At 37.3% G+C, this 25975-nt stretch overlaps 1 protein-coding gene across 1 annotated transcript; it reads left to right on the top strand.

Annotated features, from left to right (window-relative positions):
* Window positions 1–6698: 6698 nt before the first annotated feature.
* On the top strand, window positions 6699–18347 carry LOC129743115 (fatty acyl-CoA reductase wat-like). Its single transcript, XM_055735076.1, has 3 exons — window positions 6699–7601; window positions 17497–17806; window positions 17876–18347. The coding sequence occupies exons 1-3, from the start codon at window positions 6896–6898 to the stop codon at window positions 18345–18347; spliced, it is 1488 nt and encodes a 495-aa protein (XP_055591051.1). The 5' UTR covers window positions 6699–6895.
* Window positions 18348–25975: the final 7628 nt, after the last annotated feature.

The raw sequence follows: 25975 nt of genomic DNA, 5'->3' as shown, positions 1-25975 counted from the left end.
ACTTTTTTCTCACCGAAATTGGCAAGTTCATATTTTAAGACATTATCTTGGAACAACCTAACATTTCAAGATTAAAATTAGCATTCTGATATTCGATATTGTAAAAGAATAAATAACTCACTAGAACTATTCATTTTATCATTAATTTGTATGTTTTTGTGTGTAGTTTCTGACATAACTAAATAACTTTAAGCATTGTTGAACTTCTTCTTTTATTTAGAGTCTTTGCTGATAAACTGATTTATATTCTGGTATGGTTGCAATCCTAAAATTATCCTTTACGTTACTCATGTTCAACTTTAAGTACTTCAGAAAAATATTTGAAATTATTCTTAAATCAAGTTATGACCTTTATGATGTTTCTTGGCAACTTTATAAACACAAAAGCTTCCTGTTGATGGGGCATCAGAAAAACGCCTAAATGTATACAGTACTAACTCTGTTGAAACGATAAATAAACTTGTGCAAAATATTACATGAAAGAATAAGAAATGCTGAATTGAAGCATGGACTAACCAAATCTTGTTGCAAGCGTTGTATGAAATATTTAAAATAAAACAAAATGTATACTTAGCTTCGAATAGTCGTTGTGGTCTTCATGTTTGGCATCTGCTCCGAGAATATATGAAACTGTCATCAGATTGATCATTGTTCTAGAGGCATTTTATTTTTTTTTTTCACTATGACGTATCACTCTCAGCACAGACACATCTGTTACACACGTTACATTAAAACGACCGGACGTTACATGCCGGTCTATAAGCTTATAATGATGGAAGCTTTTGATGTGAAAGCTTCTTGGTTGTAACACCTTCTCTAGTGAAGCTAGTACGTGCTAGTACTTCAAATTTTCATGCACAGGACATATCAAAATTGAATATTTAAACGATGATTATCGCGTAAACAGAGGTAATTGTAAAGAAACTTCACTAAACCCGTTTGAAAAAGCACTCAGCGCGTTCGTTCCACTAAAAGCATCGAACAAATAATCTATATTTCACTCTTAATTAAGAATTTTCTATCACCGATAGCAGGAAAACAAACCGTACTTGGCAATGTTGCCAATAATGTTCTGATTTACACACCGATTTATTAGTTAACAAAAACTCATTTTATTATGGGCTAGCAACTAAACTATATTGAGAATTATTCTCTAAAATTTACAACTAATTATTAAGCAAAGTTTGCCATCGATCTGTTTGCGTTCGAGCACAGCAGAATTCTGATCTTGCTCAAGCCTAGCCAAATTTTGTTCTTCTAATAATGCCTTCTTTGGCGCATTTTTCAAAATCATTTAGAATGACAAAAAAGTAATAATAAAAAGTAACTAGCTTAATCTATTATTATTTTCTGGTTGTTGAACTCTCTTCTGGTTGGGTGGATTCTGGGCTATCACCCCACCTCCCCCTCATGTGTTGATCGTTTCTCGCCTCCCCCTCGGATGATGATCATTCTCGGTCGCACTCTGTTGGGAGCGATTGGGATGATAATGATGATGTTGTGTTACTCTCGTAGAGTAGAAAAATAGGGATGCTGTAGCCACTCTCAAGGGATCTTTCGGTTCTCTCTCTTGGTTTGACTCAGTTGTGGATCGCAGTTTGGTAATTTGGTGACGTCATAAACCAGTGGCTCGCAACCACCGATTGCGTTCCGCAACAATCAAAGTGTATTGATTTTATCGAATTCAATTATAAATAAAATAGATTCAACTACATACTGCTATTTGATCTTATGTAATCAACTATAAATATTATAGATTGAACTATAATGATATGATGGATTTAACTATAAATATGATCGATTCAACTACAATTGTATAATTGAATTCAGGCATTCAACTATAAATATGGTGGATTCAATTACAAACTGTTGATTGACCTTCTTCAATCAATCATAAATACAATAGATTTAACTATTATGGTATACTTGATTCAACTACAAACTGCTGATAAACCTCCTGCAATCAACTTTAAATAAAATACATTCAACTATAAAAGTATAATTGATTTAACTGTAAATATGATGGTTAAATTTCAACTATATGAATGATTCTACGCATTCAACTATAAATCTATTATAGATTCAACCAGTGGTAGATGTTTTCATTAAGAAACTATAGTAAACAATGAGGCGCAATCTGATCCCTTTCGAAATAATGTGCTTGCAACCCTGCTGTAGGCCTGCCTTTAAGGCTGCTTGGTTTTGCTCGATTGGAATGACACTGACAGAAAATAAAAAATTCCAATCGTGACATTTCGTCTCTTTGTTTACTATAGGCTCGTTAGTTTTCATCTTTATGAATCTTTCTGCAGGAAAATATCTCATCTTTCCTTCGACCCTTTAGGTCAATCCCCGCCGGGAGCAATAGTATTTGGTTGTTTAATCCTGCTGCTAAGATCTGTGCAGCTACCGGCACGGAAGCAGCAGAACGGAAAAAAAATTGTTGAGCAAGGCCAGCAACAGCAGATAATTAATAAGGTAAGCCAAAGCTTGGATACCACCGGGGTGATTATGAATTGTGATTTCCGAATTTCAGAATCATAGCGGTGACAAAAAATCACTCTGACTGAACCGAAACGATGGTTACTTCATCTTCAATCTGCTGACATGATCATCAACAATCTATTCGTATTGCTATCAAAACAACTTAAAAATGTGAGAAAGTAGAAATGTGAATTAATAAGATTATAAATCTTATATATAAAAATGGAGGCGTTTTCTTTGTAACAACATCACGTATGAATGGTCGGTCGGAATGAAGTGAAATTTGGTATCCGAGGGTTTTTTGGGTCAGAGATGGTTTGTATAATAGTTTCAAGGATCTCACTTTTTATGGAAGGTGGTCCCAATACAAATTCAACTTTATTTGTTACGATTTCCATAAGAATCTATTCGCGAGCACGGTGCAGTTTAGGACGTGTAGATGAAATTAAACATTTATTACGATTTATACTTTAGAAGGTAAAACGAAGTTTACCGGGTCAGCTAGTTGTGTGCTAAAATAAAATTCTTATTCTGAGAAAAAATGCAGTAGCGTTAAATGTACAAGGCGAATCTGCAACATATATAGTTGTCCTCACGAAATCAATCATAAAAATATAATTAAATCTATCATATCTATAGTAAAATCAACTATACTCATATAATTGAATCTACAATATCTATAGTTGGCCTCCTGACATCAATCACAAAAAAATAATTGAATCGATCAAATCTATAGTTAAATCAACTATATACACCCTTTTAGTTGAATGTGCTTATTGTTGTATGCAGAAGATCAACCATACGATTTTAGTTCAATCTATTAGATTTATTGTTGAAGGCATAAAATCAATGATACACATATAGTTGAATGTATTATGGAACGCACAAAAACCAACAGATAATCAATTATATATAATTGAAAGCTAAATATTTAAAGTTGGTCGAGAATCAATCAAAAATATGATTGAACATCAATGGATTATTGTTGGAAATACTCCATTTTTCTTCCCGTGAGACGAAAACTAAATTCTGCTATCTTCAAACAAACTTAAAAGTTAAAATTTACTTTCGTAAACGTTTCATTTGAATTTTGAAAAAAAAAATGGAGGGATTTTTATTCAACACGAAACTTTCTAGATCTCAGGGCTTGAAAAATTCTAAATAGACCCTAGAGTTGCGCGAAAAACCACTTCTCATTGAAACATGTTGAAAAAAAAACATCGACCGGCCACAGTGCAAGCGATTTTTCGCGCGACGAATCGGCTCGATCGCGCGAGTCTATCCAGAGTTTATCCGGACATACATCGCCGTTCCTCTGATGATTATGAAAAATACGCGGTTTTTCGCAAATATTGCGGTATCAGTGTTTTTCAATGAAAACAAATTGGAATTGGCAAAAAACGATCGGTGGCATAAAACAACCACAATACGTGTGTAGGGTGAAAGGGCTAAACGGATAGTAGTTGAATTTCGCTGTCTGACGCTATCTTGAAATCCAATATGGCGGCTTTCACTTGACTTCAAAATGTTGTAAACAACTGAAAATCGTATATACCCCCATAAATTGATTGAAAGGATTCAAAAAGCAGATGATAAACTGACTGTCTGACAAAAATCTTATGAAAAAAAAGTAAAAAAAAAATGAAAAACACGTGGCAAAAAGTGGCAGAAAATACGTCCAAAAATATTCAAATTGAGGAGCTAATTATATGATGAAACTTCAAGTAACAAAGCAGGGAATTCACTTTTGAATTTTGAGAATTATCTTAGATTTTTTAGGAAGCCTTCAATTTCTAAAAAATCTTAATATATGCTCGAATCAAATAAGTTGAATCTTCCAAATTCTTATAATCAAGTTTTCAAAACTAAAAATAAAAGTTTAAAAAAAATTTTCTGTTCATATCTGATTCATGCAAACTTCATTCAACGTTATGATTTTTGTTTGAAATTCATATCTATAGTATTTTTTTTCATTCAAAATCAATTCCGTAATAAAAATTGTACAAACTTCAATATTTGAAATTTTTATCATAGAATTAGCAAGCAAATTTATATGTTTGTGATCGCTTGAATTCCTCAATAAAATAGTAAGTTTGATATTTTTATTCTGATCGTAAAACTCTTTCGTGAGCTAAATTAAATATTGAATCTTCATTCTGAATCTGAATTCTGAACCTGAGTTCAGAATTTGAATTTTCAATCTGTTTCTGAATTTCAATACGGTTTTTGTTAATTAGTTTATCGGTCTTATCGGTAAAAGGACATTAATTTTCCCCAATAAGGCTCGATAAACTGATAAACATAAATTTCTCACAAAAGAACGATTTCTGGAAGGTACAAACAATAAAAACATCGAATCTCAATACGAAACGAAAACGTTCTTTTTTTTCATGTTCTGAAAATTATTATCAAAATATTCAAAATGCATATGATTTTCGAAAAGCATGATTTCAATTTTCAAAAACCAAATTGAACCAGGATTTCAAAGAACCTTTTAATTTCTAATTTCTTATGATTATTCGAAGAATCTTAAACGGAATACGGAATCCGAAATAAGAAAATAGAATTATTATTATACAGGTTTAATTATTATTAGGTATACAGGTTTATTAATTTCATCATTTTTAACAAACTTCTATTAATTTGTTTTAATCAATCCAGCATCCTTGTTACCCTTTTGGCTACAAATTTATAATTTTTTTTTTTTCAGAATGAACAACTACATATATGAAACTATTTTCTGAGTCTTCCAAAATGATGAGTTTTCGTACAATGGCAATTGTTTTGATTTTATTGGTTTTTAAGCTTCTCCCAGCCAAAGCGCATGTCAAAAAGCTGTCATCATTGCGAAATCTTAGAACAACATCTTTTGAATTATTTAGTGACAAAAATTGTAAAAATTCTATCCGATGCGATGTCATGATAATTTTAGTACATATATCCCGCCTAGAGGCGGGATTGGGAACTAAGGAGTTGTCATAAATTCCTTTAAACAAGTGAGAAAACTTTGAAAAATTCTGAAATTTTGAATCTGGGATGGATTTTTGAGGTTTTGACATTTATTTTGAGTCTAGATTGATACTTTTGAAAAACCATAATCCATTACCAAATTTTATTACGAACTTAAAATTTTGAGTATCGAGTAGAATACCTCGCTTGCTTTTAAACCCTCATGACAATCGAAAGGGAACAAATCACAGAACTTTGAATAAAATACGACAATTGTCGTAAAAAAGTTAAGCCAAAAATTCGACAAAAGTTTCATAATGACATTATGACAAAAATATGAAAAAAAAAATTATTATATTAGGACAAATGTGATGAAAATATGACAAAATGCCATATGCCATATGCCATATTTTTATCATCATTTTGTTATATTTAATCCAATCAATTTTTTATCATGGAAGGCCTTCGAAGACGTATTTTTCAGTTATTCTGTCCCCTGTAGTAATTTGCACAATGGTGGACTTAATAATAATTGGAAAGTAAAAAAAGAAATAACATTAAATTAAATGACATTAATAAACCAAGCCAAGCATGACCTTGACCTGCTGTTTGAACAGCTTAAAAAAATTTACTGTTATATAATTCGCCAAAGTGAGAAAAAGTGTTTTACTTAAATAAAAACAATATAAGAAACGTGAAGATGATGATGATGAAGTTTGCACAACTGATACAGATTAAACGATCTACAAATTTTTTCATCAAAACAATAATCCAAAATATTGTTGCAGAAAATAAATTTTTTTAATGATAGTTGCGTGATGCTTTCTATTTCGATCGTTTTGTTTTTACAGTCATGGCATGCCATGTAATGTCATTTGTAAATTTCGCGTATGATAAGATATTTTCTTTCGATCATCGGATGGGTGGTGGAAAATTTAATTAAGGACGGCTGAGTCCGGAACTAATGTTTTAATTTATGAGTCATTTTGGAAGTTTCGATGCGAGATCAGAGAGCAATCCGCTTGTACGTCATTCTGAGAAACTTGTCTGAAGAATGCCAAATCAATCTTCACGGAACGCAGATCATTTGATCAATCGATACAAATTGACACAATTTGTCTTCTTTGCTCCTCAGGAACTGGGATAAGTGACGTAGAAAAATCAAATAAAAAAACCAATTACGTCAGAAGTATCAAAATGCTTTTGAAAATCAAACCGGTTAGGGTAGAAAATTTTTCGATTTGTTGTTACTTAATTTATACCTTTTGTTGAGAAGGATGAGTCTTCGCTATTTACTCAATCGAATCGAAACAAATATTGTCAGCGTTTTGTTTGCCGGGAAAGTTTGGTTTGCTTTTCAGGTACTGAGTATTGAGTATTAATTTGCGAACCATTCGTTGTATCAATTTCAGTAGAGAAATATCAGTAGAAAGATCAGCATCTGCTTTGGAAGATTTGCAAGATGGGAGATTGTGGAATTCTGAATGTTCGGGAATTCTATCAGGATTCAGTTATCCTGATTAGTGGAGCTTCTGGGTTCGTTGGACAAGTACTGCTGGAGAAAATTTTAAGGAGCCTCAACCCTCGGAAAGTATACGTCATGATAAGGTCAAAAAAGGACTCTAGTGCTGATGAAAGACTTATCAAAATGTTCGAAGATCCTCTATTCAATGCAGTGAAAACTCCTAAACTGATGGATAAAATCATACCGGTGGAAGTGAATTTTGATCAAACCGAAAACGTTATTCCCGAAATTATGATGAACGAATTATGTGACGAAGTGACTGTGGTATTCAATCTTCTAGCATCAATAAACTTTAATGAACCCTTGGACTGTGCTTTAAAAGTTAACGTAGATTACACAGATCGAATCTTGGAACTTGCGAATCAAATGAAACGGATCAAATCTGTGGTGCACATCTCAACGTTCTATTCAAATTGTGATAAAAATGTAATCGAAGAGCGAATTTACGAAGATATCGGATTTGGTGGCTGCGACAATATCAGAAACATTCTTTCCAAGTTGGGTGATTACGAAAAGGAAGTAATGACGAAACAATTTATTGGAGGTCTCCCAAACACCTACACATTCAGCAAAAAGTGCGCAGAAGTTTTGATAAAGGAGAAATTTACCTCACTTCCCATTGGAATATTTCGACCACCTATAGGTAAGTGCTGTTTGTTTCTGAACAAGTTCATATTGATAGTTAAACTCATTGTTGGTTTGAATCTGAAGTAACAATTATTTATGAGCTTGTTTTAGTCATTTGGCGAAGCTGAATCTCATTTTCTTTCATCTTTCGGTATAAATTAAATAAGGAGGTAAATTTTTGCCTCCAATCTCTATCTGGAGTAAGTGGGGACGGCTTAATACAGACTTGATATTTACACATTTTTCTCAATTTTCTTACCGTCATCTAAAGGGTGATACGGTCAAAATTTGGTCAATATCAACTTGACGTATTCCTTTCAATTTGCATTTAAAAAACCTGAACACCCCTTATTTTCAAGGTGTGTGTATGTAGAATGTTGCTCCTATTTTGATTTTGGAATTCACTCTTCAGTTGTCAAAATGCCGTCCAAGGAAGAAGAGCAGCGTATCAAAATTTTGCTCGGGCATCGCGAAAATCCGAGCTACTTTCACGCAAAGCTGGCAAAATCTCTAAAAGTTGCCAAATCAACCGTTACAAATGTAATTAAAGTGTTTGGGGAACGTTTGTCGACAGCCAGGGAGTCTGGATCGGGGGGAAATCGAAAACCGGGAGCCGCTGAGACGACAAAGAGAGTTGCCGGTAGTTTCAAGCGAAATCCTAACCTTTCTCTCCGAGATGCTGCAAACAAGCTGGGCGTATCGTCTACAACCGTGCATCGAGCCAAAAAACGAGCCGGACTATCGACTTACAAGAAGGTAGTGACTCCAAATCGCGATGATAAACAAAATACGACGGCCAAAGCGCGATCCCGGAGGCTGTACACGACGATGCTGACGAAATTTGACTGCGTGGTAATGGACGACGAAACCTACGTCAAAGCCGACTACAAGCCGCTTCCGGGACAGGAGTTTCATACGGCAAAAGGAACGGGAAAGGTAGCAGATATTTTCAAGCACATGAAACTGTCAAAGTTCGAGAAAAAATATCTGGTTTGGCAAGCTTTCTGTACCTGTGGCTTGAAAAGCAGCATTTTCATTGCTTCCGGGACTGTCAACCAAGAAATTTACGTGAAAGAGTGTTTGAATAAACGTCTGCTGCGTTTCCTGAAGAAACACGGTTGTTCCGTACTGTTTTGGCCGGATTTGGCATCTTGCCATTACGGTAAAAAGGCCATGGAGTGGTACGCCGCCAATAACGTGCAGGTGGTTCCCAAGGACAAGAACCCTCCCAACACGCCAGAGCTCCGTCCAATTGAGAAATACTGGGCTATTGTCAAGCGGAACCTAAAGAAGACCAAAAAAACTGCTAAGGACGAGCAGCAATTAAAGGCAAACTGGCTTTCTTTGGCGAAGAAGGTGGACAAGGTGGCTGTACAAAATCTGATGGCAGGGGTTAAGCGTAAGGCCCGTCATTCGGATTTGGAAAAGCGGAAGCTTAACTGAATGTTTTTCCTGAATTTTATACTAATTCAACTTGAAAAAGAAATTTAATTTGATTTTTTAAATAAACGGTTTCACCGATTTACACGCGTTTTCCCTTGACCAATTTTGACCGTATCACCCTTTAAGACACATCCCTGTCTCACTCCAGCAGTTACCGGGATTGGATCGAACAAGACACCGTCGTATAAGACCTTGCACGAAAACGCCTTGTATTGTGCTTCGATAAGATGAACTAGCTTCTCTGGGACTCCTCGTCGCCTTAGAGCCACCCAGATATTTTCATGGTTCAGTCGGTCGAATGCTTTTTCGAAATCAACGAACATCAGCTGCAGAAGAGAGCTCTGGAATTCATTGATTTGTTCCAGTATGATTTGTAGCGCCACGCCAGTTACCGCACTCTGTCAGGTATCCTTTCCTCGGGACCTCTTCGAGGATACCCTGCATCCAGTCTGCCGGGAATGTTGCAGTATCCTAGATGTCAGCGAAAAGACGGTGCAACATTTGTACTGACAAAACATGGTCGGCTTTGAACATTTCAGCAGGGATGCAATCGATCCCAGGCGCTTTGTTGGAGTTTGTGTCTTTGACTACTTCTATTTCAGCCTGCCAGGACGCTTCTGAGTTGACGCCATTAATGTGACTTACTGTCGCTTCGAGCTGCGGGTTCTGTTAGCCACCGCTATTCGTGACTCGGAAGAGTTGTTCGAAGTTTACAGTCCATCGTTTGAGCTGATCTGTTCGATCGGTCGCTCGGTCTTTTAACGGCATTCTAGCACAAGTTTTTGCACCGATAAGGTGGCGAGAAATGTCATATATTAATCGGATATCTCCATTGACCCAGGGCTTTTCTTCCATTCCGTCTAAGGAGTTTGTCCAGGCTCTACTGTCTCGTCTACAAGCTTGTTTTACTGCCTTCTCGAGCTTCGCATATCGTAAGCGGTGGCTGCTTTGGCTAACCCGATACATGCCTGCTCAATTCCGACTTTCGCCTTTCTCCGATCATTGACCATCCTCCAAGTTTCATCCGACATCCATGCACTCCTTCTTCCAGAAACTTTACCGAGAGTACCATGGCTCGTCGTGATAAAGGCATTCTTGATTCCACACCACTATTCTTCGACTGTTCCGTCTGTCGGCAATTCCTAGGCTCGGGATTCTAGCTGTTCAACGTATGCCCTTTTCACCTCTGGATTTCCCAACCGGCAGTCGTCGTATCGACACCCGACCTTCTCCTCGCGCCGTTGGACACGCGCAACTCTCAGTCGTTTCTCGCCAAGGACGAGGTGATGGTCAGATGCAATGTCTGCGCTTCGCTTGTTGCGGACATCAAGAAGGCTCCTTCTCCATTTTCGGCTGATGTAGATGTGGTCAATTTGATTTTCTGTTCGGCCATCTCGGGATACCCAAGTGACCTTATGTGCTGGTCGATGGGGGAAGAGCGATCCACCGATCACCATGTTGTTGTTGCCACAAAATTCTACAAACAGCTCTCCGTTTTCGCTCATCTGTCCTAGGCCATGGCGCCCCATGATGCGCTCAAGGTCCTGATTGTCGGAGCCAATCTTTGCGTTGAAGTCGCCCAAATGGATTTGAATGTCACCCTTCGGAATTCTCTCAACCACGCTGTTCAGTTGACTGTAAAACTGCTCTTTCTCCTGCAAGTCGGCAACGTCAGTTGGCGCATAACACTGGACCATTGTAAGGTTTCTAACCCGTGTTCTAAATCTGGCTACGATTATTCTTTCGTTTATCGGTTCCCATCTAATGAGGGCCGCGTAGGCCTGCGGGCTTAACAGGAAACCAACTCCTCGTTCCCGAGTAGCATGTTCTCCTCGTATCAGAATGGGGGTAGGCTTAATAGCGGCACGTTATCCCCGCTCAGTCCCAGAATTTCAAGCTTGAGGCGGCTAGCCTCTCTAGCAAGTTGTTCCAGTTTGCCTTGTTGGGCAAGGGTTAAAACATTCCAAGTTCCAATTCGTGTCCGTGTTTTCATGCTAAAAGTCGTCGCCAAAGTTCCAGGTCGGTCATTTCTTTCGGATTCCGTAACAATTTCAAATCGGGAGCAGTAGGTTGTTAGCCTAAAGTCCCTATCCCGCGATGGGGCTGCCATCTTGGACTTAGCTGGCGGGAGCCGCATTTCATAAATTCAGCCGCTTGCTGCAAGACAGACGCTGCTTGAGCCGCCCCTGACCTGGAGAACAGACGCTCGGTTGTTGTTGCACGCCGCCCCTGACCTGGGGAACAGACGCGTGCGGCCACCTTCTCAGTCTGCATGCGACCAAAGCATCCACCGGGGTTGGGTACCCGATCTCCGCTTAGGTTACTCGCACCCCAGCCGGCACCGCGGGGAGGTAGAGATAGGAGTTGTGAATAAGAGGTGATATGACCACTATGGGGTCTCGTGTTGCACATTATCCACCGTTTATTCATTCTATAATATCGTCACGAATATTTCACGCAGTGAAAGTCAAATTCAACTAGACATCAATACCAAAATTTTACAAAAATTAGGAAATTGTTTTGTTAAACCTTTTTTTACTCATGACCATCACACAACCTCAACAAACCAATATTGATACCTACACAATCAGCGTCTCCAATTTTCCCACTCAGAACACGAAAATCTGTCAAATGAAAGGCAAAAGCTTACTACTGTAGGTTCGTTTGGGATTCTTTCAGTTGAAATTTGACGGTGTTTCAAATGATGATGACGTTAATGATTTGCAAAGTACACCTGATGATTTTCAAATGAAAATCGAAATCTTCAATTTCAAACGAAAATGAAAATTGTTGTTTTTATGGGATTTTTTTCTTGTTTTTTTTTGTGATTATAAACTTTTTTAAAAGGGAATTAAGTAAACAAACTTGAAACTCATTTTATTTATATTAGAGGGTGATACGGTCAAAATTTGGTCAAGGAAAAAGGCGTGTAAATCGGTGAAATCATTTATTTAAAAAATCAAATTAAATTTCTTACTCAAGTTTAATTAGTATAAAATTCAGGAAAAATATTCAGTTAGGCTTCCGCTTTTCCAATCCGAGTTGCCGGGCCTTACGCTTAACCCCCGCCATCAGATTTTGTACAGCCACCTTGTCCACCTTCTTCGCTGCAGAAAGCCAGTTTGCCTTGAACTGCTGCTCGTCCTTAGCAGTTTTTTTGGTCTTCTTTAGGTTCCGCTTGACAATAGCCCAGTATTTCTCAATTGGGCGGAGCTCTGGCGTGTTGGGAGGGTTCTTGTCCTTGGGAACCACTTGCACGTTGTTGGCGGCGTACCACTCCATGGCTTTTTTACCGTAATGGCAAGATGCAAATCCGGCCTAAACAGTACGGAACAACCGTGTTTCTTCAGGAAAGGCAGCAGACATTTATTCAAACACTCTTCCACGTAAATTTCTTGGTTGACAGTCCCGGAAGCTATGAAAATGCTGTTTTTCAAGCCACAGGTACAGATGGCTTGCCAAACCAGATATTTCTTCGCGAACTCTGACAGTTTCATGTGCTTGAAAATATCAGCTACCTTTCCCCTTCCTTTTGCCGTATAAAACTCCTGTCCCGGAAGCTGCTTGTAGTCGGCTTTGACGTAGGTTTCGTCGTCCATTACCACGCAGTCAAACTTCGTCAGCATCATCGTGTACAGCCTTCGGGATCGCGCTGTAGCCGTCGTATTTTGTTTATCATCGCGACACCTTCTTGTAAGTCGATAGTCCGGCTCGTTTTTTGGCTCGATGCGCGGTTGTAGACGATACACCCAGCTTATTTGCGGCATCTCGGAGAGAGAGGTTAGGGTTTCGCTTGAAACTACCGGCAACTCTCTTTGTCGTCTCAGCGGCTTCCAGTTTTCGATTTCCCCCCGATCCAGACTTCCTGGCTGTCGACAAACGTTCCCCAAACACTTTAATTACATTTGTAACGGTTGATTTGGCAACTTTTAGCGATTTTGCCAGCTTTGCGTGCGAGTAGCTCGGATTTTCGCGATGCGCGAGCAAAATTTTGATACGCTGCTCTTCTTTCTTGGGCGGCATTTTGACAACTGAAGAGTGAATTCCAAAATCAAAATAAGAGCAACATTCTACACACACACACCTTCAAAATGAGGGGTGTTCAGGTTTTTTAAATGCAAAATTGAAAGAAATACGTCAAGTTGATATTGACCAAATTTTGACCGTATCACCCTTTAATTTTTGATTTAAGTAAGATTCATCTATTTTACAACCAACAAAATATTCTAGAATTAGATTTTTTTTTCATTTTGACAGCTTAATTCTTTAAAAAATGTTCTAATAATTTTTATTTTCAGAACAATAATCTACTTATTAAACGATTTTCAACAAGGCATGAAAATGAAAGCAATCATTTTCAATCGAAATTTTTTCTTTCATTTGACTGTAGTGTGGACCGGTCTGTATGTTTTGTTTACTGATTTTCATAGCAACCAGAAACTTATAAGTTTTCTTTTGGAAGCAAAAAAAAGTTATTCGATTGTGTACTTCCAAAGTAGTCCAGTTTCACATGACAGAATTAAAATTGGAGAATCCGAAACACCAAAAAGTAATGTGAATTCAATGTTTTGAATAAACAAAAATTTGAAGCTTCAGAGATAAGAATCATTGCACAGAAACAGAATACATAAAAAAAACACCAGACTTAAAGAGAAATTAGATCCGAATTCATGAATAATTTTCAGATCATTTCATAAATCAATTATTATTAATTTATTATGATTTAATTAGGCCGGAAAAAATATCAAAATCTTCTTTTGTCACCCCCCCCCCCCCCCCTCCGAGATTTCCGAAAAAAAATGGGGGAATAAATAAAGTTTGGAGTATTTTAAGAAAACTTCGAAAAAGTTATCTAATATCTGAAGGAAAACAGGAGCAACTTCGAACTAGTTTTCAAACTTTTCATAAACTAATAAAAAAATTATGAGCGAATAAAAATGATGATTTAAAATAATAAAATAAGTGAAACGTTAATAAACTGTCAAGCACATGTTTTGTAGTTTAAAATTTCAAGTTATTGCCGTCAATTTATATATTGGATTCTGGAGAAGACAAAAGGTAGAAACTTTGTTTGTTTATTAAAAATTTAGATTAATAGGCTTCCAAGAAGATAATGTTCTTAACAAAGACTATCTTATTCAAAATATAATAAGAAATTCTTCAACTGTAAACTTCAATTTATAAAAAAAAACTATAAAATTTGATAAAATTATTCGAAAATTCGAACATTATATGAAAATGGTGAATAAAAGTGTTTTTAAACTTTAGAAGGAAATTTTTTCAATAAAAAATTCATACCATTTTAAAACCTTTTAAAAGAATTTTTATTGATGTAGAAAATTTCGGCATCTTGAACTCGAATCTTTTGTCAGATTTTGTCTATCACCTCGTTTTTGGTGATATGGAGTTAATTTTTTTAAGGAATCAATTTAAGTGAATAAATCATTGATAACAGATAAACTAACAAATCTACATGAACAAAAAAATCTGATTCTGAAGAAAAGTAAACAAATGAAATACTTGCATAGCTTTTTTAAGCAGCAGTCGAAATCACTTACGGTCTTAGTGAAAGTTGATAATTGATTTTGAACCTTTGTTTTAAGTTTTTTTTGTAATATTTTAAAGTTTTGTCAAAAAGCGCAGAAACTTTGAAATTTAGAAGAACAAGAATCACTAAATTATCTATATTGAGGCTGAAATTGGGTTTTTGAATGAATAATTCAAATCAGCATGAAATTTGTTATGACGCGACGTAAACGATTTAATTATAGACATTTTTTAGATTCCGAGATTTCCAGAATTTTAACATTTTGGTATCGAATTTTGAATACGGCTATTGCACCAACATTACTGTTTTGAGAAAAATGCGTTCCAAGTATGACAGCTCCCAAAAATATTATGTGGTTTTCTATATTTCTTGAAAACCACATATCCTTCAGATACCTTTTTAAAGTCAAAATGAAGGTCTTAGAACGTAATTTTTCACCCTGCTGATAAGGCCAGAACAAATTTCGAATCCTTCTTTTGTCACTCGGAGCTGGAACATCACGAGAGTGGTAAAAAAAATATTTTCAAAAACAAAAAATGGTGAAAATTGCACGAAAGCTTGTATGCAGCAAAAAAGCATACTATATCATTCCACAACACCTATAAATCAAGTTTTTTTTTATCGGAAAATTCAATAAAACCAAAAATATCAAAGGTGAGAAAACTCTCATGTTCCACCATTTTTTTTTGCTCTTGTAATCTTTCGGATATTTGATAAATTTCTCGAAATTTCCAGAAAATACTTCAAACTTTAATTATTCTCCCCTCGGGTTGTTTGAAAATTTCGGGTGACAAAAGAAGAAATTGATATTTGTTCCGGCCTAACAAAGTTTGTTTACATTTGGCGCATTCGCCCTTTTCAAAATTCACTACCGATTTATTTCAGACAATTCCATACTTTTGACTTAATGCATGAATTGTTCTACAAAATAATGGAAATTCAGAATTTGCATGGAAAAATGGCCGGAAATGAGCAGAATCCGTAATTGAAAAGTGTTTGAAAGATATTTGTTAAAAGAAATCTTCAAACACGTAGGTATGTGAAACTGCCCCTTCCAGCAAGGCATTGATAGTGTTATTATATGGCGATGATCAGTTTGCCATTAATCGTCAATACTTCGATCTAATGACCAAAAAAAAGGTTACCACCTTCAAAACTCTCTATCCAGATTTTTTCAGACATTTTTTCAAAACCTTCCGGACGTTTTTTGAAAAACAGATGGCACCTCGGTCAGGGCATTAATAATAATAGTTCACGAAATATGTAGGTAGGGGAGATGAGGGCATAATGAGCACCCGAGGCATAATGAGAACCCCTCTTTTCTCAGAAAATACGCATTTTGTAAAATGAAATTTAGTATGATATAGTTCTGTTTTCAACAAGGAATTAATTTCTCAAAGAAAAAGTAATCTCTTTTTCAAATACACAAAGTTATGTTTTAAAAAGTAACTTTATTGTCAGGTGACGGAAATATTATAATTTTAGAGCACCAGAAATTAAGCTTTTATGATCGATTAAACATCTCAACCGATAATATGTTTACGATATATGTTGTCTCACATTTTGCAATCGTTAAAGTTTTAATTTTACACTTAAATTGTCTTAAAAATATTTTTTTACTTCAATTTGTTGACTAGAGGCGAACAGAGCACTTCTCGTGAAGGCATATTGGGCGCACTGTCTAACACAATATCATCTCGTCGACGTCAACAGTTTGTTTGACGGGACCGGGAGGCAGAGCTGGTCAAAAGAGACCTTGGAAGCGGCTCTTACCACAATAAGGCGAGACGGAACATCCATCTAACAAGCCGCCAAGAGCCATGGCATTCCGTGGCAGATATGTCGGTATGTAACAAAATATGAAGCGGAAAAGACGAAGCCGGATGTGAATAAAATTAATTCATTTAAAACCGTGTTCACTCCCCGTGAAAGAAAAGAGTTGATGGACCATATTTTGGCGTTTGAAGTTCGCTGTTACGGTATGACTTGCCTCGATTAATGGTGCTCATACTGCCTCAGGGGGGGTTCTCATTATGCCTCTATAGGGACCGATTTTGAGCTTTCGATAAAATTTTTTAAAATGCATTTTTAAACGTTTTTATCTACTTTTTTAAGTTTCAGCCAGTCATCAAATAGACTCCTTCAGTGACTGAACACGAAACAGTGATGAAACTCACATAATGTAGTTCTTTTCTATGGTTAAATAAGCGTTCTCCTTAAGGTGGCCATTATGCCCTCATCTCCCCTATGCTTACTTTATAGTATAATGAGAATGGATTTAAAAAAAAACTAAAAATAACGAAACGGAAAACAAAGATGTTTATTTACAAAGGGGGAATCTCAAAGTAGGAATCTTTCAAACTCAAAATTTGAAATTGAAATTTAAAATCCTTCTTTTCGATTACTTTTTCTATCTTTAAATATTTTAATGTTCGCTGATGTGCTCAGAAGTTCAACAGAATGCTGAAATTCATAAACTGAGTTTATTTCGATACTGGGAAAAACTACCAAAAAAATCATTTAAACGGATTTTATCCGATAAAAAATACAGAAGGTAGATTACAAAAGAAACCGACACTTTCTAATATCTGAAAAAGATCAAAGTTCAAAATAGTTGAAAATTTTGTATACATGGAACAAAAATCGTTTTTGCGTATGATACCCAGGAAAATTGTAAAATCCAATCGTTTTCCATAGATCAAAACTGTGTATAGGAAGAAAAAATGTATAAATTTTGAAAACAGTTAGCCGAGTGGCATTTTTTGAAAACTTCTCAGTAACAAAACTCAAAATTCAATGTAAAATTGTATTTTTTTTTAGATTTTGAAATACAGATCACAACATTTGCATACAAAAGGAATCTCTGTTTTTTTAAATCACAACGGACTTTTTATGGTTTTTTTCAACGTTTTTTTTGCAGTCAGTTCCGCATATCGAGAACCACTTCCGGGCTGGATAGACAACTTCAATGGACCCTCCGGAATGGTGGCTCCTCTATCCGAAGGACTCTACAGTGCCGTTCGACTTGATCCTGCCAAGAAACCGTTCATCGTTCCTGTTGATTACTGCGTCAATGCTATGCTTGTCTGCGCCGTAGACATCACCTCGAAGCAATCCAGCCGAAGTGTGGTTCCTGTCTACAACTATACCGAATCGGAAGGAGTTCGAAGTTGGGATCAAATTGTTAAAAATATGGTTCAAGGATTACCTCTAATGAAACGTATTCTAGCGTAAGTGACCCTTTTTTTGAAGTTTTCTGTTCTAAAAGATAATAAGAAAAACTTTTGTTTATGTTTCAGATCCTTTCTAACGGTAACCGTTACCAAAAACCGACTTCGCTACGCCTGGGCCAAAGCGATTATGATGCTTCAGGGCCACCTTTTGGACGTTATCCTACAATTAAGAGGTCGCAAACCCATGATGGCGGCTATCTTCGGGAAAATGATTTCCCTAAGTAGAGTTTTGGAATTTTTCTGTCTCAACGAGTGGACCATGCATAACGAAAACACTCATCGATTACTCCGGTCTATGAGCGAAGAAGAATTGAAAATATTTCCTTTCGACTTGACATCAGTCGATTGGGAAGCATACTATAGGAATTTTGTTTCCGGTGTTGTACAGTATGCCATCGAGCCTAGGAAGAAAAAGTTTGCGATGAGTGAAAATAATGCAGTTGTCTATCGGAGTATTTGGCATATTCTAGAGCTGAATAGATGGCTAAAAACGATTGCAAATTTCCTGAAGAGTATAATTTTAAGACATAGTAAATAAAGAGTCGGTTTTATTTAAAACTTTTCAACAATTATTTTAAAAGCGATTAGTAGTGATTATAATATCCGAAATTTTTGCGTATATTTAACTAATATGGATGTAGGAATTATGCCATAACGGACTTAAAAGAAACAGCTTAGTATCATAATCTATTAATCAATTTTATGTAGAAGAACACAGGAGAGAGAAGATTTCTTGGAGAATTATGAGAAACTGGACGTTTTGCAAGAGTATTTCATGAGATCGAATCCCGGTCATGGCATATATAGGTAGTAGGAACGCTTTATTTGGTTTGGTGGTTTTAGTATTTGTAAGATGCTAGCCATCATAACTTTGAAAGATGTACGCTTAGAGTTAAGGAAAGAAGATCTACTCAAAGAAACATGAAGTTCCATTAACTAAGATCCTATGTGTTTGAGCCCGTTTACTAAAAAAAAGTACAGAAGCGCTCGTTTTTTTTTATATTTGCTTTAGCTGAAACGGGAAACGGCTCATACCAAGGCACGGCGAGCTATCGCGTCCCCCCCGTTTGCTACTCTGGGTTCATGGGTGCAATTGGACGACTCATGATACAATGCTAAGTAACATTGTACCCCCTACGCCATAAGACCACCTGGGGCCACTTGCTCTTTGTTCCCAATTCGAACTGTTTAACACAATTTATCTTTAGCGGTGGAAGGTCGTTACTCGTTTCCAAAACCACTGTCAACAATGACCTCATGCCAACACGACTCGATGCACAACCTCTCCTCTGACAAGTTAAGATCCGACATCTTTGGTCGCACACGCGAGTCAGGAGGCAAGGCCCCCTGAACTACGTGTAAAACTCAGAGTCCTCCGAACCCTCTAGTGTTGACTTAAGCCACCACTAAGAGCAACTACCCAGTTTGCAAGTCGGGGGCGTCATTCTCCGAAACCCAAATCGAGCTGTAGACCGCCCTCATCACCTACCCTGACCTTTTCGACACAATACTGTGCCTCCTCGTCTGACACCTCTTTTGCGCATCCACTCATTTTGCGAGTCGGGTCTTAGCCCTCCGAAACGCAAAATAAGTTGGCGATCGCACTCCCCCCGGTGACATTCACAGTGACATGACCCCCCGGACGCGTGTTGGACCCTCACCCTCACACCCGAGTACTAGTACCTAAATACCCGGGTACACCACTTCTTCCGAGCGGATTTGGCAAATCCGTCAACGGCCTCTAGTGGGATTTGTGATAGTTCTCTTAGCCGTACATCTGCAATCGCTGAATTTGCAGATACGTTTCCGCACTTGACCATGAGGAGGAGGAACTACCAGCCCAGAGCAGGCTGGTTGACCAGGTTGACAATCTGTCTAAAGTATCTTGTAAAGGTCTGTGCAGATGAGACCCTTGACGTGAAGAACGCCTTTAACATCGTCAGTTGGGCAGCAATTGCGTCGTCGCTCATTCATATGAGGATTCCGGCATATATCTGTAGAATGGTGGAGTGTTACTTCCGTAAACGCCAACTACAGTATATGACGAGCGAGGGATTGGAAACAGTGAGTGTCTCGGAAGGGGTTCCACAAGAATCGAACTTGGCCCGGTATTGGGGAACATTGTCTACGACGAACTGCCGAGAATGCGTCTCCCCACGGGAGTGAGAATTGTAGGATTCGCCGACGACATGGTTCTCCTGGCATCGGGCCCATTAACCGGAGAGGTCCAGCTACTTGCCACAGTAGCTTTTGAGAAGGTGGAAAGTTGGATGCGCTCCAAGAGCTCCTTATTTCCAACCTTATTTCAGCACAATCAGGGACGATTGCAGCTGGACCGTGCGCAATCGAATCCATGCGTGCGATCAAGTACCTGGGGGTGATGATCGACGACCGGCTGAGCTTTCCGGCCCACGTCGACTACGCCTGTAAAAGAGCGGCCATGTCGACAGCAGCCCTCTCACGGGCCATATCGAATAACTTGGCGATCCGCTGCAGCAGAAGGAGGGTCCTGGCGAGCTTGACCTCGTCCATTTTGCGGTACGGAGCGGCAGCCTGGTAGGCAGCCTTTAGCAGGTAGTGTAACCTGCAACAGCTTTACAGTGTGCAGCGGCTGATGAACCTGCGAGTAATCAGCGCATATTGAACGGTGTCCTCGATAGCTGCTGATGTTGTGGCGGGGGTCATGCCCATCTCGGTCTTGCTAGAGTAAGATATCTTCTGCTACGAGCACAGGCACATGCCCAATGTGCGGAAACATGCCAGGGAGGCCTCGATGTCCAACTGGTAGCACCAGTGGGACAACTTGGAACGTGGCCAGTGGCCCATCGCTTGATCCCTAACGTCGGATCCTGGATGGACCGGAGACATAAAGAGGTGAGTTTCTGCATGAAACAGTTCTTGACTGGTCACGGATGCTTCATGGAGTACCACCATCGAGATTGGTACTGCAAATGGAGTGCTCTTCGAGGCCCGTTTTGATGAGGGATACCTCGAGGTTTCCCCGCAGGATTTTGCAATATGACTCAGCTGTCATGATTCCGTCAATTTTTACCAAACTGCCCATCCCACCCCAAGAAAAGCACCCCCACACCATCACGTTACCTCCTCCGTGCTTGACTGTTCCTTGGATATGGCGGTCTTGGAGCTCCTCACCAGACTTGCGCCAAACACGATGCCGCTTCTTCCGGTTCGTCGGTCCACAACACTGTTTTCCAGTATTCGAGCGGTTTATCGGCGTGTTCCTTGACGAACTTGAGCCGCTTAGCCTTGTTCCCCTGGCTGAATAAAAGGCCTTCTCACTTCGATCTTGCTATGGTACTGCATCGCATTGATGCGGCGACGGACAGTACGACGCGATTATGAAAGTTGGATCTCTTCCTGTATCTGCCGGGCGTAATTTTTGGGTTTTTCTTTACCTCAAGAATGATTTTCTTGTCCGTTCTGGTATCTGCCTTGGGCTTCCGTCCTCTTCCCGAGCGATCCACCACCGATCCAAATGTTTTCATCTTCTTCATGATTTTTGATACCGCTGTCTTGCTGATTTCGTAGTGCTTGGCCACTTTCTGGTGCTTTTGACCGTTATTGACATAGACGTTGGTCTTTAAAATGTCCTGATTTGTCCTGATTTTCAAAAAAAAATCTAATTTAAAACTAATTCTATTGTTAAATGATGAGAACATTAACCAAATCTTTAATAAAATAGTATAACCAGTTTAACCAATGATAATATTCGGTTCAAATGATATTTAAATGGTGTTTTTCGATATTAACTGCAGGCCAGCCAAGGTTTTTCCTCGCTTCAGTTGGATAACTCGAGCCGTCTTCAGCCACTATATTTCGCCTCTAGGTATGAAATTTAAGCAGAACAGCATGTTATTTTTACCAATTTAGTGATGTCCTGAAAAATCCTGATTTTTTTCTTCGCGGTGTCCTGATTTTTGACAAAACGACCTGGCACCTCTGCTCGCGATGGAAACTTATCGAAATTATATTGATTTTTGAAATGGACACTTTATTTAGCCTTTTTTTTGTAATATTAATCTTTTTTTTTCTATCAGGAAAAATCCAGTTTCAAAATTTTTTTTTCAGATAACACCAGATCTTGATGCATTTCTATGTTATTTGGAATCTAAATTAAAATTTCGATTTTCCTTCGGTTCCCCCTTTGGTGGTTTTTGAGGATAAAAAAAACCGAAATTTTGAGCGCTTTGAGATACCCTTGAAAAGTCCGATTGAGTTGAAATTTTGCACAGGTCAGTTTTTTGGGCTGAACTACCATATGTATATGGACGGTTTCCAAAATCCGACATGACGCAACTTCATCTATATATATAAAAAGCAATTTCTGTGGATTTGTTTGTTTGTTTGTTTGTCCTCTATAGACTCAGCCGTCTTAAGAGCTAGAGGTCTGAAATTTGGCATGGATACTCATTAGGACCAGGAAGGACGAAAATTGTTTTTAGATTTTCGGATGACCCCTTCTGAAGGGGGTCGTCCATAGAAGACAAATATTGTTTTCGCGATATTGACGTTACTTTTTGTCGGATCGTGTTGAAAATTTGCACATGAGTGTTTTGAAAGTCGAGAAATCGATTTCAGGTGTTAAATTTTGTGTAAGGGGTCAGCCAAAGGGGTCGTCCATATTAACTGTTCGCTGTTTTTGCGATATTGACGTTATTATACATCGTATTCATATGAAAATTGGTACATGATAGTTTTGAGTGACGTGCATTCGATTTGAGGTATCAAATGTTGTGTAAGAGGCCGGCAAAAGGGGTCGTTTATATTAAATTTTCAGTATTTTAGTGATATTGACGTTTTTATACATCAGATTGGGATGAAAATTTGCACATAAGAGTTATTGGGGACAAACAACTGATTTCACTTATCCAAACTAAAATCAGGGGTCGGCCAAAGGAGTCGTCCAAATTTACTATTCACTGTTGATGCGATATTGTCGTTATTATACATCGGATTCAGACGAAAATTAGTACACAAGAGTTTTGAGAGATGAGCAATGGATTTCAGGTATTAAATTCAGTGTAAGGGGCTGGCAAAAGGGGTCGTCCATATAAACCTTTCAAAATTTTTGCATTATCGTCGTTATTCTACATCGGATTAAGATGAAAATTTGCACACGGTAGTTTTCAGGGACGGGCAATCGATTGCAGATGGCAAATGTTTGGCCAGGTTTCGACGAAAGAGGTCGTCCATATAAATTAATTTTTCACTGTTTTTAGCAATATTGACGTTATTTTGCAATGGATTGCTTTGAAAATTTGCACACGGGAGTTTTGAGGGAAGGGCAATCGATTTCAGATATCTAAGATTATATAAGAGCCCCCGAAAGGGGTTTGGCTTTTTGTAAATAATTAAGGTGTTATGCAATGATTCAGTCGAAATTTATACACGTGGTTTTTTTGGTACGGTCAATTGATTACTGATTTCAAATTTAGTAGCAGACGAAAGAGAAAGTGGTTTTCCAATATTTTTGCAATTATTACTTAACAATGAATTCAGAAGTGCATCTGGAAAAAGCTTGGCAATTGACTTTCATACAAACTGTTCATGACATATTCCAAGTTGAAAGCGAAACAGCTAGTTGTTAATAAAAACTGACATTTAGTGTCCACTGAAGAGGAAAAAATGCTATAGTTATAGCTTCAAACGTATGGACAACCGGTAAAAAAAGTTTCAATCTTTCCTCATTTCGCCGATAATTCGGTTAATTCATTTGAAATCTATCACGGCGATAATCTAAAAACCCCGAATTTAAGAGAAGTTAATAATAAAGAATTCTCGTAAGATGCATGTAAGAGAAGAGAAGCCATTTACTGGATGATCAAGAAAATTATAAAGTGATCTTCGCCCTCTTCAAAGAGGCCCACCGAGAGGCTGACTCGGCTTACATTGCGAGAGTCGAACGGGAAATTAAGTCCAACCCAAAACAATTTTCGAAATTTGTCAACTCGAAAAAGAAGAGTAAAAGAAAATTTACGAACGTGAAGTATCAAAACAATATGTCGACGGACTCACAAAGTACAGCGCAGCTTTTTGCTGAGTTTTTCAAAACGAACTATCAAACAACGGAAGCTTCCGGTCGAATAATGATGCCCATCGATCCTGTCATACACGATATTTGTTTGACCTTAGAGGAAATAGAGGCAGGTTTGAAAAGGCTAGATGCAGGTAAATCATCTGGTCCTGACGGAATACCAAACAGATTTTTAAAGGCTTTCTGCAATGAGTTGGCACGTCCTTTGGCTCTTCTGTTCAATTCATCGTTACACTCGGGATTATTCCCGTTTGTTTGGAAATTGTCGCGAGTTACTCCCATCCACAAAAAGGGATCCAGAAATAAAAACTACAGGGGCAGGGCCGTAGGAAGAACTGCCTCATAGGGGGGGTTTTGGTGACAAAATTATTCCTAGAACATTTTTGCTTGAAAAATGCATACATAAAAAATATTTCAAAAAAAGTGATACTAAGAGTATCTCATTATTCGGGTTTAAGTTCTTTTATATTAAAAGTTATTCATTTCAAATTATTACTTTCGAAAATAAGTCCCAAAAGTGTTAGGTTTTTTGAAGCCTTAAGAAATGAATGAGAGATCACGAAGGCTTAATTTGAATAAAAAAATTTGTTCGGAGTTCAAGTCAGATTTATATTTAATTCTTTAAATCTCGATACATTCAGATTTGAGTTTTATTTTTTAAGGTGCTACAATACAAATAATGTTAATCAACAATCCAATAAAATATGTTTCCTGAACCCGAAGATGAATTACAAGTTAACTTATCAACAATGAATTATCATTAATAATTTATTTCATGATTGAAATGCTGTGAAAAATTGATACTAAGATTTTTAAGATACGCAATTTCGAAAATGAGTAAAGTTTTATTTTATAACAGTGGTTTTTATCTGTTTTGTGTTTTGTTCTGAGCAACTTCGAATTTTTATTCTGAATCTGAATTGTGCATTTTAAACCTTAATACAATTTTCGAATTCCTATCCTATAAAATAGATTTCTGAATATAAAGTTCTTCGAAAAATTCCCAATAAATATGAATAGAACAGACGGAATTCCTATCCAGAAATCTCTTTTTCGAATTTTGATTCTTTGATTTTCTATATGAATTTTTACTTCAATTATTTATTCGTAATTCAATATTGAATCGGACTAAAAATTCGGAATGATGAAACTCTGATATTTTTCTACTGGATCACCATTTTGGAACTTAAGAATTAAGAGTAAAAATTTCAAATCCGAATTCTAAAAATGGTTTGGTATTTAAAATATTTTTTTAATATTCCAGAATGATGAGTTTCGAACATGTAAAATGAATCTAATTTTAGTTTTAAAAGCAAAACCAAGATTATTGTCCCAATGATGAACCAAACTGAAAATCTAGAATTATTAACTGGGTACAAATTCTTCAATTCGGTCACAGGCAACAAATTTAGAGAAAAAAAAAAACCAAAAAATCGGAAATTATACAAACCTAAGCTCACCAGATATTTTTCAGCACCTATCCGGCCAGGGAAAATCTAGACTTTCTTTTATCTAAAAACCTTGCAAGATCCGGGCATTCGATTTCAAAGTTTCATACCAAAAATCTGGGCAATATCCTGGCAAATTTTGGAATTCTCCAATTAAAATCAAAGAGAAAAACTCGAAAAGTAGTTTGTTTTCATCGAAACCAGTTTATTTAGATAAACTTTGTTACAAAAAAAATGGTTTTGAACGCAAAATACAAAATTATGATCACGCAATTTAAATTTTGCTTTGATTTTGCAAATAAGTAAAAACATTCGGGCGAAATCCGGGCAATCAGGCAACCTTAGTGAGTCTTATTGAAAATTCGATATTGGAGACTAAGGACTGTACCCAAAATTCGTGTACCAGTGTTTTTTGTGAATAATTTTTGATAGCGTTTTTCTAGTACAGTCTTTAAGTTTCTTACAACAAGTGAGAATTTTTTTTAAAATCTATAATATAATTTTGAATCTGAGGTAAGATTTCGAGATTTTGGTCTCAGTTCTGAGATTGCTACTCTTGCTTAACTTTAGTCGTTCATCAAAATTTTATTATTAATTTAAAATTTTGAGTTTAGAGAAGAACATTTTGCTTGACATTTTTTGGACCTTCATGGGGGGGTTTAA

The sequence above is a fragment of the Uranotaenia lowii genome, chromosome 2, assembly GCF_029784155.1.
Source record: "Uranotaenia lowii strain MFRU-FL chromosome 2, ASM2978415v1, whole genome shotgun sequence".
In the NCBI taxonomy this organism is placed as follows: Eukaryota; Metazoa; Arthropoda; class Insecta; order Diptera; family Culicidae; genus Uranotaenia; species Uranotaenia lowii.
This window is presented reverse-complemented; position numbering and strand designations above follow the sequence as displayed.